The sequence below is a fragment of the Otolemur garnettii genome, unplaced genomic scaffold, assembly GCF_000181295.1.
Source record: "Otolemur garnettii isolate 467f Iridium unplaced genomic scaffold, OtoGar3 scaffold00228, whole genome shotgun sequence".
Taxonomy (NCBI): domain Eukaryota; kingdom Metazoa; phylum Chordata; class Mammalia; order Primates; family Galagidae; genus Otolemur; species Otolemur garnettii.
In genome coordinates this window covers 660,560-672,955 of record NW_003852623.1, presented here as the reverse complement: position 1 = coordinate 672,955, position 12,396 = coordinate 660,560, and the positions used below count along the sequence as shown (strand labels likewise).

General features: G+C 54.9%; 1 protein-coding gene across 1 annotated transcript; it reads left to right on the top strand.

The window, feature by feature from the left end:
• The first annotated feature begins 7,416 nt into the window (after window positions 1-7,416).
• NKX3-2 (NK3 homeobox 2) lies at window positions 7,417-9,937 on the top strand. The gene is made up of 2 exons (XM_003802034.2): window positions 7,417-7,951; window positions 9,372-9,937. Exons 1-2 carry the CDS (start codon window positions 7,486-7,488, stop codon window positions 9,905-9,907), a joined length of 1,002 nt encoding a protein of 333 aa, XP_003802082.1. The 5' UTR covers window positions 7,417-7,485; the 3' UTR covers window positions 9,908-9,937.
• The last annotated feature ends 2,459 nt before the right edge of the window (window positions 9,938-12,396 follow it).

Genomic DNA, 12,396 nt, shown 5'->3' with positions numbered 1-12,396 from the left:
AGCAAGCGTTCTCCTCTTCCAGGCCTTCTAATCATCAGCTCTGCACCTATAGGTCCCTCCTCCCGCCGCCATTTCTGATTCTGTGCCCTCTTTTACAAACAACCTTAAGTCTCAGCTGTTCCCCAGAGTTCCCAGCAATGCCCCAACCTTGGATAGTCCAACTGTCCACCCGCCTTATGCCTGACACTGACTGACAGGGGATTGTCTCTGGGGAAAAAAGGCCACATCTGGGCTACCTGGTCACATGGAATTCATGGGCATGACTCTCCAAAATACCTTCAATACTGTTCAGGCTTCCCCCATATCTTGTCCAAATGATTATGTCTCACTTCTCGCCTTTTCACACTGATGACCATGACCCTCCTTGTCCTGATATACATGCTCACCTGGCCTTGTGCTGGTCGAGAGAATTAAGTGAAAAGAACTCAATGTGTCTAAGGCACTGGCCAGCCCCTGGCTGATGGTCAGGGCTCAGAAAGTGCCAGCCATCTTTACCATGACCTCATCCTCCGTCACCTAGGTAACTCACTGGAAGGCATCCATGTCATTCTCCTTACCAGAGACCAACCCTCTCACCTCCTTGAGGACTTTGCAGTTTTCTCTGCTGTCCTGCATTATCAACTAACCCTCTCTATTGGAATTCTTTTTCTTTTTTTTTTTGAGACAGAATCTCACAATGTCACTCTTGGTAGAGTGCTGTGGCATCACAGCTCACAGCAACCTCAAATTCCTGGGCTTAAGCAATTCTCTTGCCTCAGCCTCCCAAGTAGCTGGGGTGCCCGCCATGACACCTGGCTATTTTCTGTTGCAGTTGTCATTGTTGTTTAGCTGGCCCTGGGCAGGTTCGAACCCACCAGCCTTGGTGCATGTGGCCGGCACTGTAACCACTGTGCTATGGGGGCCCAGCCTCTATTGGAATTCTTAGATGAGAGTCTAAACATGTTCTAGCATCTTCTACATAAAAATGGATCTCTGGACAGATCCCCTCCGTCTTGCCCCTCATTGCCTTGCTCTCCTTCATGCTCAACTCCTGTAAAGAGTTACCCACATTCACTAGCTCTGCTACTTCCCTGGCCATGCTCCCCACCATGATTCCAACCTGGAAGATGGTTCCTATCAAGGTAACCATTGGCGTCCATGTTGCTCAACCAAAAGTTCACTTCTCTGGGTCACACCGTTGGCAGCACATCCAGTGGACGACTGTTTTCTCCTCCGGCAACACTTTCTCCTCTGGGTTCTCAAGTGAAGTGCCACCCTCTCCAGAGTCTTCCTACTGAAACAGTAACTCCTTCCCAGTTTCTTTTGGTGAATCTCCTTCCACAACTGAGCCTGCAAACATGGAAGGGCCCCAGTTTCCACACCTGGAGTTCTCTCTGGCAAGGCTGCCATCATTTCCTGGGGGATTCCATCCAGTTCTATCAACTTCTAGCTCCCAAAGTCCAAACTAGCATCTACCTGCTCTTGAAATGTCATATTCACTGATGACTTCACATCTCATAGATGTCTAGTAAGACACACATCTTTCTGATGGAACATGTAACACATTTCAAACTGAAGCCAACTCCCACCCTCCCTTCTACTGGGTCTTCTCAGATCATCAACACTGCTCACTCAGTCTCCCGAACCTAATCCAGGAGAACCTTGGGTAATCCAGAGGGTCCCTTTCCCCCACCTCCATTCCATCCTCTGAGTCTTTCCAGACTATTGATAAACGTCTCATGGCATAGGAGCAAACATTGGTGCAAATCTTGAGTCTGATAAGGGGCCAATACTCAGAATATATAAAGAATTCCTAGAATTCAACAACAAAATAACACAATAAACACATCTTCCTCCGAGTCTGTTCACACCTGCTCCTCCTGGTCCTCAGGAGCTCCTCCCCTCCCCCAGATCGCACCGCCAGCCACGTGCTGTATGACGACAACCCAAATGAGAGAGTAGAACTTGAGGGACAAGTGAGGTTTGTTTGCAACGCCTAATCTTTCTGATATTTAGCACGAAATCCTTCAATTCATATAATTAATAAATTAGTTTCCGGAAAACATTCCTACAGGCTCAATAAAGCGCGCAGGGCTGCAGGTGCCTTGAATAACCATCGCGAGAGCCTTGGCTGAATTACTCACAGCAGGCAGCCTGCAGACCAGCACGGGGGTATCAAGGGGGACAGGAGGTGACCAGGAGGCTCTCCAGGCTCGCCTCGCAGCTACAGCCTGGGTTTTAAAACTGGCCCGGACACGTCACTGCCCGCTGCGATCCCTCCCCTTCTGGAGAGAGGTGAGTCTCTAGTGGGGGTTTTGACTGAGTTTTAGAAAGGAAGTATCTCCGCTATTGGGTCCCTGACAACATGAGACTGTGGGAACATAAAACTGGAATCGAGAACGTTGCGATTTGTGAAACCCTGTTTCCCCCACCCCCAAAGTTCTAAAGGATTTTATTTTCAAACTCATGAGTTTGAGGACAAAATTATCAAGCAGATCTACTACTAATCCTGTTGCAGTCAGCTGCCACACGTTCCCAGTGTTTTATGAACTTCTGCTGGAGTGGTGAGGGGATGGCAAGGTGGTTGAGTACCCACGTTCCCACCCCCAGGGCTGCAACTTCCTCTGCACCCAGGGACCCTGCTCCTAGTGCATCTCCGTCCCCAGCAAGAGCAACTGCCCTGAATTTTGGACTAACCCTTTTTTTGCATTTCTTCACAAGTTTGTCATGTAACTGAAACCCCGTTTTCTTTAAGGCTTTGGGTTATCCGAGAACTCGGGCAAAGTGCACCGCGCCTGCCGAAGGCGCCCGCGAGGTGGCGCTCGTTCTCCACGGCGCCCAGGCCGGTTGACGCTGGCGCGCTGCGATTCTCAAGCCTGGTTTTCTGTGCGTAGAAAAACTAAGCCCCAAAAAGAAAGTGTCCTCGCTAAGGTCGCTTAGCCGCATCTCGGAGCTGTGAGCGCAATGATTTCTGAACCCAGTGAGTTTTCATCGCCTGGCTGCCTCCCTCAACGATCGGTTTAGATTATCGATTATAATAAAATAGTGTGTTTCTTTCTTTCTATATAATCAAGTTTCAGTTCAGATCTGCAGGTCTTAGCGTGGTTTATTTTCAAATGCACGGAATAGGAAAAAAATCCTTGTATTTGCCTGCCTGATTTTTTTTCTCTGGTTTTCTTAAAGTTAAATGAAGTTCTTTTTCTGACGAATAAGAAATTATAAATGGGTACGATCAACGACGGGAAGCGCCGAATGAGAATAAACCTGAGGTTTAACGATAAAAACCAGTTGGGGTGGAAAATCCAATGGGCGTTTGGCCTCAGATAAGACCAGACCTTAATCCTGGCTCAGCCATTTACTGCACAGGTCGTTTAAACTCCGTGCATCTTAAAAGGGGATAATAACGTTTTCTACTCATTCGATTCCCAGTGTTGTGTATATTGATTAAGTAAAATAGGCTTTAGCTCCTGGCACCCTGGGTAAAATTGCCTTGGCCCGTGATAACAATGCTTTTCTCTGTAGTTTAATATTCTCGGACCACGTACATGAAAAACCTAACTGGGGCTGCACGACTAAGGGGCCCAGGATCGGTGTTGGGGACCGGCAAGTGGCAGGTCGCTCGACGCTTAGGATGCTGCGGCTGCCTGGAGCGCACTCGCGACCTCTGCCAGGACCTGGCTCTGGGGAACCTTCAGTGACACCCTCTCTCCTCCCTCTTGCCGGCCCGCGTTCAGCAGCGGCCTCAGAGAACACCGGTTCAAGCCTTCATTTTAACAACAACTGGAAACTAGAGAAGGCAGGTGACTTCTGTCAAGGTCACGGCATCTGAGAGGAGTCCCGCATGGTCCCCAGTTGCTGGGCAGCACCCGGAGCGCGGCTTCTGGCCCCTGGCGACGGGGAAGGTGGCCCGGGGTGCAGGTGGCGGAGGTGGGGGCCAGGCTCGCAGTGGCACCGACAATCAACGTCGGGCAAACGCGGGTCCCCGCGAGCACGCGCACCTGCGGGGCAGCTTGCGGCGCGCCCACGAGGGCCAGGTTTTTCTCCTTCCCCGCCAGCTCCTCTCGGGTTGTTCCCGCGGGCTCCTCTCTCCCCAGCGCTCCCGGCCCGGGACGTTCTGGGGACCAAAGGGCGCAGCACGTAGGGGGCGCGCGGGAACCAAACTGTGGAGGAGGAACCGGAGGAGGGAAGCGGAAAGAGAGGAGGATCAGGAGAAGAAGGAGAGGGAAGGGGAGAAGAGGGGGAAACTAGGAAAGAACAGGGCCCGAGGGCGGGGAGAAGGAGCGGCCGGAGAGAAAGGTGAGGGCGCGGGTCAGCGAGCAAGTCAGGGTCTCCCCAAAGCCTCTCCAGCCGCGCAGCTCGCAGCTTCAGCTCTACGGACTTCCCAGGCCTGCCCAGGCCGGAGCGCGGCGGTAACAGAGAGACAGGCACTGATGCCTGGAGCCCGCCGACTTCCAGAAGCTGCAGGCTACGCCCCAAGATAATCGCCCCCGAAGAGCCAGAGCCGGGCCTGTGCGCAGCCGCGGGGCGCTGTCCCTGCCTCTGCCAGTCTGTGACCCTGCGACACCGCTGACCTGCAGCCTTCAGCACCCGTTCCCACCCGCCGGCGTTGACTCTGCACGGACCGGGTGCTATCTCTGGCCCCCATCACCGCTCACCGTCCTCCAAGCCTTTCATCTCCACCTGAGCGCTGAGCACTTTTGAGGAGCAGTTTCCAGTTACAGATGATCGCCGTGGTGTTTATCCACCGCCAAACGCTCAGCGCCCGGCTCTGCCTGCAGTCACTCACCAGACCTAAAGATCAACTGACCCCGCGGTTGCCAGCGACGACACGGGAGCCTCCCTAGCTGTGCCCTTCCTGGAGACCTAGCACGCCGCCACCTTCTTACCGGCCCCACAGAAAAACCTGGAACCTTTGACCTGCTCTTCTCATGCTTTTGCAAACCTATACCCAAGCCTGTGGTGGAGGGAATGTCCAACTGTGATTTGGGTTTCTTTTTAAAAAAAGAATTTGTAGGAGGGGGCCATGGTAGTTATTTTTAAGTAAGTCTTTGCATAGCCTACAAACTTACTCTAATGCTTGGCTGTGCAAACCCCAAACATCTCTGCCCGCCTGTGTGTTCTGAACTCTATTCTTTGTGTGCAGTAAGTCCTAACTCCACAAACCAGCAGCGGTCCACACTTGCCCATCCCTTACCTTCCGGGCTGTGTTAATCCCCTCCTCCTCGACTGGCCCCCAGAGAAAAGCACTATTTTTACGTATTCTCCCAAAACCCATGGGGGTGGGGATGGTAATTTCAAGAATAAAGGTGAGTAGGGAAACACACTCTGGGCGTAAACCTTGTTACGCTCTCAGCTGGGTTCCTTTCTGAGCCGGTAGAACACCCCATCCCTCATACTTGCTGAATGCGGACACCACATTTAAACACCTTTCCGTCAGAGGCCACGTAATTGTAAAGAACTATGGGGAGATACCCTCAAAGTGACAGTTTTTTTCCCAAGTACACTACAGGATCTGCACAGAGCAAGAAAAGCACCGTGTGGCTGAAATGCCGAAAAGGGCATTAAAACGTCATTCTGAGGCTGAAAACTCAAATAGTGGGTATGTTTCCTCCTGCGGGCGCAGAACCAGGACAACCAAGAAGAGAGCGACAGAGGGAAATGTGACTTGTGTTAAGGACACCAGAAACACCCATCCTAGCAATTGACCAAATTAAAATCAGTCCTTTAAATTTATCTAATGGTTCAAGTTTGTGTATTTGGTGTTAACCCTCTGTGTGGAAGAGAGTAAAGGATATTACTTGAGCAAATTTTTTATTTAAAAAGAAATAAATAAGCAACATGTATTTTTATAGATGCACAATATTTCTATTTCTTAGCTTGGTTCCTACTCTTTCATAAAATAATGTAATTCTTACTTATTTTTTATTGTTGGGGATGCATTGAGTATACCATAAACCAGGTTACACGGATAGCATTTGTTAGGTAAAATCCCTCTTATAACTGTGTCTTGCCCCCAAAAGGTGTGTCACACACCGAGACCCCCACACTCTCCCTCCTTCCTTCTTATTTTTTAAGAAGCATTCAACGTTGTCAGTTTCTATCATTTTACTATGGTAACTCCCACATATGCTTTCACACACACAAACATATGAAATCTTATTCAGTTCACAGTAGAAGGATATTTTAAAAACAAATTAAAGGATTTTTTTTCTTACTAGTATAAAACTTAACTCACTCCAGTTAATTTCAGTATTGACCACTCAGAGATATGACTGTAAAATTTCCAGAAACTTTCCCAAGGATGCTTTCAATTTCTTCCCCTGAATTTAGTGCCAACCGTATTTTTCTTTCTTTAAAATTCTTCCATAGAAATCGAATGAAACTAAAGATGGCAAGAAAAAAATAGGTATTTCTAGAGTGATTTTAATTAGCTGATTATTTCAGCAAAGAGCATTAGCAGTCAGGAAGACAGAAGATGCATTCGGTTCTTCGTATTTGCTGTAAAAAAACTCACTCTGAGAGAACCGAACCCTTACTAGAAAACAGACACCACTCGCATGGTTTATGAAACTGCATTATCTTGAATTTTCTTCGCAAATTTTGATTCAGCTTAATATCAGTATTCCATAAAAATGAAAAAAATGCTGGAATCGGCGGATACACCTGCAGAGGTACGTTATTCTGGGATGGGGGAGCTGCCTAGTCGCGGCAAGATCCCTCCAGGACCAGGCTTAGGTGAGAAGGGGTTAAGTCAGACTCAGTCTTTGGCGGCGCAGCGTGCCCAGTTTTGTCTGTTACAGTCAAAGTTGCCCAACCGGAGGCAGCCAATGGACTGTCCCGGAGCGCCTGGGACAGCCCAGTGAGGGGGCGTGGCCTGAGACTGTCACTCAACTCTGAGGAATGACACCCGGGCGGGAGGGGGTTCGGTGGAACGCAGGGGAAGGAAAGAGAAAAGAAACAGATAAAACCAGAGCGGGGGTAAAAAGGTGCCCAGCGCCTCTGGGAATCCGGGCCGCCTCCGCCTCCGGGGGTGGGCTCCGGAAGAGCCTTCGTTAGGGAAGGGAGGACCAGTCCGGAGCGGAGTCCTGCAGGCGGGGAGAGACAGAAGCGCAAAGAAAAAGTGACTCGGGCCGTGCGCCCCGGCGGCGCTCGGGAGGGGACTGCAGCTGCGGAGGGGGCCTCACCAATCCTCCTTCGCGTCCCCCGAGGGGGCCGACCCCGGCCCGCCCCTCAGGGCCAGAGGCAATGAGATAATCCAGCTGAGCTGCGAAAGGAGAGCGTCCAGCGCTGGATTCGGGGGAGGGGGTCTCCGGGAGGGGTGAGGGTGAGGGTCGGCGCAGATCCCCGGACGGAGGGGGCGGGGGCTGCCGGGCCGCGCAGGAGTGGGCTGCCTGGGCCTCGCGCGCCGGCTCACTCGCGCCGCCGCCGCCCGCGCTCTCAGTCCGGCTCGGACCTGCTCGGCGCCCCAGCTGCCCGCCCGGCCGGCCGCTCCGGCCCGCGGCGCCCATGGCTGTGCGCGGCGCCAACACCTTGACGCCCTTCTCCATCCAGGCGATCCTTAACAAGAAAGAGGAGCGCGCCAGGCTGACCACGCCGGAGGGGCGCCCGCCACCCGGGGGCACGGCGGTGACTGTGGCCGCGGCGCCCGCAGTCTGCTGTTGGAGGCTTTTTGGGGATACCGACGCGGGCGCTCTGGGAAGTGTTGAAGACTCTCTGCTGGCGTCTCCGGCCGGTACCAGAACTGCTGCCGGGAGGACTGCGGAGAGCCCGGGAGGCTGGGACTCGGACTCGGCTCTGAGCGAGGAGAACGAGGGCAGGCGGCGCTGCACCGATGCGCCGGGGGCCAGCGGGGCCGGCCGCACTGGAGGAGCCCTGAGCCTTGGCCAGCCGATCTGCGACCTGCCCACCGCCAAGGACCTAGACGAGGAAGCTGCGGGCCGGAGCGACAGCGAGATGTCGGCCAGCGTCTCAGGTCTGCTGTGGCTTCGCGGGGAAGGGGGCCGGGCTGAGGGGATAGATGAGGAGGGCGACGCTGCCGAGTGGGGTGGGCCGACTGTGAGCACCCTGCACTCTGGGGCTCGGAGACCCGCCAGATCCCGAGCCTCTGAGCCCTGGCGCGAACTACTCTACCCCTCCCAAAACTGAGCCCGCAAGAGGACCAAGAGGCTCCTCAGAGCCTCGCATCCCCAGGCGAGGCCTGCGACGTCCTGGGCCCACATGCACTAGACAGGGTTGGGAGAGCTGGGAGTGGGGGCGGGCGTGAGTCTATCTCTAGTGCCATCGCAAGTCTATCCCCACGTCCCCAAAATCAGTGAGTGGGGAGACTGAGGGATCCAGAGACCTAGGTAGCCAGGGCTCTAGCCCTGGCCTAGAAACCCTACTAGTTCCAGGTCCTATGGCCCGGCCTCACGGCGCAGGGTCGGGCTGCAGAGTACACCTCCGAGTGAGTGAGTGGCGAGATTCTGCGGAGCCCGCGCTTTGGGGAAAGAGATGGTCTAACCTTCTCAGACTCCAGAGCTGGAGAAGCAGCCCTGGGCCGAGGACCCGGGAGCTGGAGGCAGAGAGCTTGATTTAGGTTTTTCTGCTCGCAATCAGGAGAGGGGCTTCCGCAGCTGCAGGCTGACACGTCCTGTGTTCTGGAAGACCCCCCCCCCAGCCTGCCCCAGTTGGGTGCAAACTGCTCTAGGCCTCACGCTGGCCACGAAGAGGTTGCAGTGCTGAACCACTGCTGGGATGCTTTGGGGAGTGGGGGAGAGGGCGATCTGGTGTCACTTAAGGGTCCAAGGGCCCAAGGCAGGGACACGGTCCTCTCATCACTCTCCAGGCCTTCCTCCTCCCATTTCCTTGTGAAGAAAGGGAGAGAAACGCGTGTTAAGACAGCCTGCTTGCCTTACTCGGCACTGCAATCCTGGGCGATTGAGGGTGAAAGGCTCCTGGATCTCTAGTCCTGGCCCTTTACCTGCAGCCTGTGCCTGTGTGACCTGAGCGTGGGGACGTGGGTAGACCCCGCCAGGGAAGCCGACACTTAGGCGAGAACCCCAGAACTGAGCGCTGAGAGCCCAGAGAGATTGCTCGGGAGGTGCTCAGGCCCAGCGCCTCTCCGTACTGAGGGGACCTGGAGCCCAGAGAGGGTGTGGAGCTGGGCCTGGGCCTCACAGCGGTGACGCAGCGGCGGAGTCAGTCGCCGGCATCAGAAGAGGCCTAGATGAGGGCAACCAGTGGAGCAGGCTCTGAGACTGGTCTCCAGGGCCGTGGCCTCTGCGACCTCACCGCCGCCCTGGGGATCAGAGTGTATTTCCGCCCCGCCCCAGTGACCCCCGCCCTTGAGGATTGGCTTCGTCCGGTCTGGGGGGCTGACAGTCTCTTGTTTCTGTTCCCACCGGGGTCCGCAGGCGACCGCAGCCCAAGCGCCGAGGAGGACGGTGTTGGCGCCGGAGGTGCACGCGTGCCTGCGCTGTGCTGTGGAGCCGGCGGCGGGGGCAGCAGCGCGCCGGCGGGCGGCGTGGAGGAGGAGGAGGGGCCGGCGGCGCCCAAGCCCCGCAAGAAGCGCTCTCGAGCCGCCTTCTCCCACGCCCAGGTCTTCGAGCTGGAGCGTCGTTTTAACCACCAGCGCTACTTGTCCGGGCCGGAGCGTGCCGACCTGGCCGCGTCTCTGAAGCTCACCGAGACGCAGGTGAAGATCTGGTTCCAGAACCGTCGCTACAAGACCAAGCGCCGGCAGATGGCCGCCGACCTGCTGGCCTCGGCGCCGGCCGCCAAGAAGGTGGCGGTCAAGGTGCTGGTGCGCGACGACCAGAGACAGTACCTGCCCGGCGAGGTGCTGCGGCCGCCCTCGCTCCTGCAGCTGCAGCCCTCCTATTACTACCCTTACTACTGCCTCCCGGGCTGGGCGCTCTCCACGTGTGCGGCCGCCGCGGGCACCCAGTGAGCCCGCCGGGGGAGGCGACCAAGATGCCCGCACCCAGCTCTACGGAGGTGTGGATTGGGGTCGGTGCCGGGCGCTCCTCCGCGGGGCGCATGGAGGATGAAGTCCAGCTCTGGCCTTGCCCGCCAGGACTGTGCCCTGGCACCCGGACTGCGTGTGCCCAGAGGGGGCGCCTTTTTCTAACTGAACAGAGGCATCCTGCGGCCTAGGGCCCAGCTCACCGCTCACCTGCCTAGAAGCCCGGGGACACTATTTATTACCACGACGATGCTGGGTTTGGATTTGGATTATGACCGCCTGCTGGGGATGGCTTTTCCCCAGAGCATGAACTCATCGAGACCACATCGCCTGAACCCAGAATTTCAGGCCTGCTGGGAGCTTCGTGCGCTAGGCCACACTAACTAGTTCATGGTATCCATGCTACCGATCTATGTGTATCTACATATCTTTTATTTTTGGAAATTGCATCTATAACAAAGGGGTGAGGCACCTGGCCACGCCAGCCAGGGTTTGATTCCAGTCGTGTGGGTTCTCACTCCACCCTCCCGAGTGAGTCCGAGCTCTGGTAGGGGCGCCCTACTGGGTGCGAATGTAAGGAAGGGAGAGTGGAGCAGGCTAGGGGTCCCCACTCCTTCCCCTTCTGAAGTCCAGGGCCCTCCCGGGGTGGGAAGCGCCAGGGAAGGCCAGAAAGAGAAGCGCGCACACCCGAGCAGTCCTTTCCAGAAACTTTCCTTCATTTCTTTTTATTTTTTACAGGAGATTAAGACCCGTAGCACTTTTCAGTTGTTTGTATTCAAATGACGGTTATTTTTGTACTCAATGTGAATATCCCTGTCCAGCCTTCCCAGGGCGCACTGAGCGGTGGCGCTGCTGGGCGCTCGGTCCCTCACGTGCACCTCTGCTTCTTTTGCGCCCTGGCCCGGGACGCCCTGGCCCGCCCTATACCCACCCTTACGCGGGTGATCCCACCTGGTCTGTCAGCCTCGCCGCTTTTCGCCCCCTGAAGGGTACTGTGCAACTAGAGTATTAATTGTAAAAAGATTTGTAAAGTTCGAAAGCTCTATCCGCTGTATTTTTTTCTTTAATTTATAAACTTTTAGTTTAACATGCCCTCCTGGACGCCGTGTTTGTTCTGAGACTCTCTGGGACTTGGGAATGAGGATGGGGAGGGATAGAACCGTGAGACAGGTAATGTCGCCTGGAAATAGGTGAGACTCATGTCCCAGGCGTATTTTGGAGGAAGGGTGCACCGCCGCCTTCTAAGCGGGGAGGTTTCACACATACACAGTTTAGCGAATCTCAGTTTCTGGAACTTTGCAGCACCCACTGAATTCGGGAGAAAATTTCTAGAATTTTTATCTTCTTTTTTGTCGTGGGCATTGCTTACAGAGTGCAGGGAGCGTCCGTAGCTGAACTCCTAACCCAGTTTCCGTCCCCACTTCAATCTGCGCGCTCTCTCTCTCTCTCTCTCTCTCTCCTCTATCTTGCACAAATACGTGCATGCCGGTGTCTCCTTTCGATTTTCGATTTTTGGAGAGCATTTCTCTAAGTGACTAGGTCTTTATTTCATTCCCCAGATGGTCTAGTAAAAACTCCCACTGAAATTCCCCGGCTCCAGGGGCAAACCAGGCGCGACTGACGTTGTCTCTGCTGTCACCTGCGTCTGCCTGGGACGGGTACAAAGGGTGCCCCGCCAGGTTTCCAACATGGTGTCAGATGATGTACACCGAAGCCCACCGGGGGAGCAGACGGTGGGCAGGGCCGAGGTTACAGCGCCCCATAACACCACAGATTCCTGGGGGTGAAATGCTCATCTTTACACGCCTCTCACAGGTCTCTGGCGAACCAGAAGAGTTAATGCCACATAGCCCAGCGCCCTAGGCCTCCCTGAGTCCTCGGCCTGGAACTGGAAAACATCGAAATCCAGGCCTGGCCTTTCACGAAGATCTGCTCTCCCGCGCTACAGCGACCTTCCCCAGCTGGGGGAGGAGGCGCCTCCAAGTTTTGGTACCCCGTAGGTCTTTGGCGTGAGTTCCACCAGCCCTAGCACCCTGCCAGGGCCCGAGCCTGCCTACTTCACAAAGCTACTCCCATTTCCGGAAACAGCTAACTGGGGGAGATTCAGCGGCCCTCGGATGCGCCTCCCCGCGTTGCACCCCAACTCTGTCGCTACCGTCCGTGTGGCTTTGGCAGTCCTGTTCCTTTTCGAATCTTTTAAAGATTCTATTTTATTGTAGAATTAATCGCGGATGTATTTTCCTGGTTGAAAGTTGGAACACTTCCAACAAAGCGAGAACCTCCTCCCCTCCCCTCCCGAGAGAGGGCCACTTACCAAGGGTTCCTTAGTTTTTGTTTTTGTTCTGTCCGGAAGGGGAATTCTTCTTCCGAGGAAGGGACTTGGTTGCTGCGTCTTAACAGGGTACTTCGTTCTCCATCTTTGCAGATCTGGAAGCGAGAGAACCAGGGAGTAGCTTTGAGTAGGAAAAGGCGCG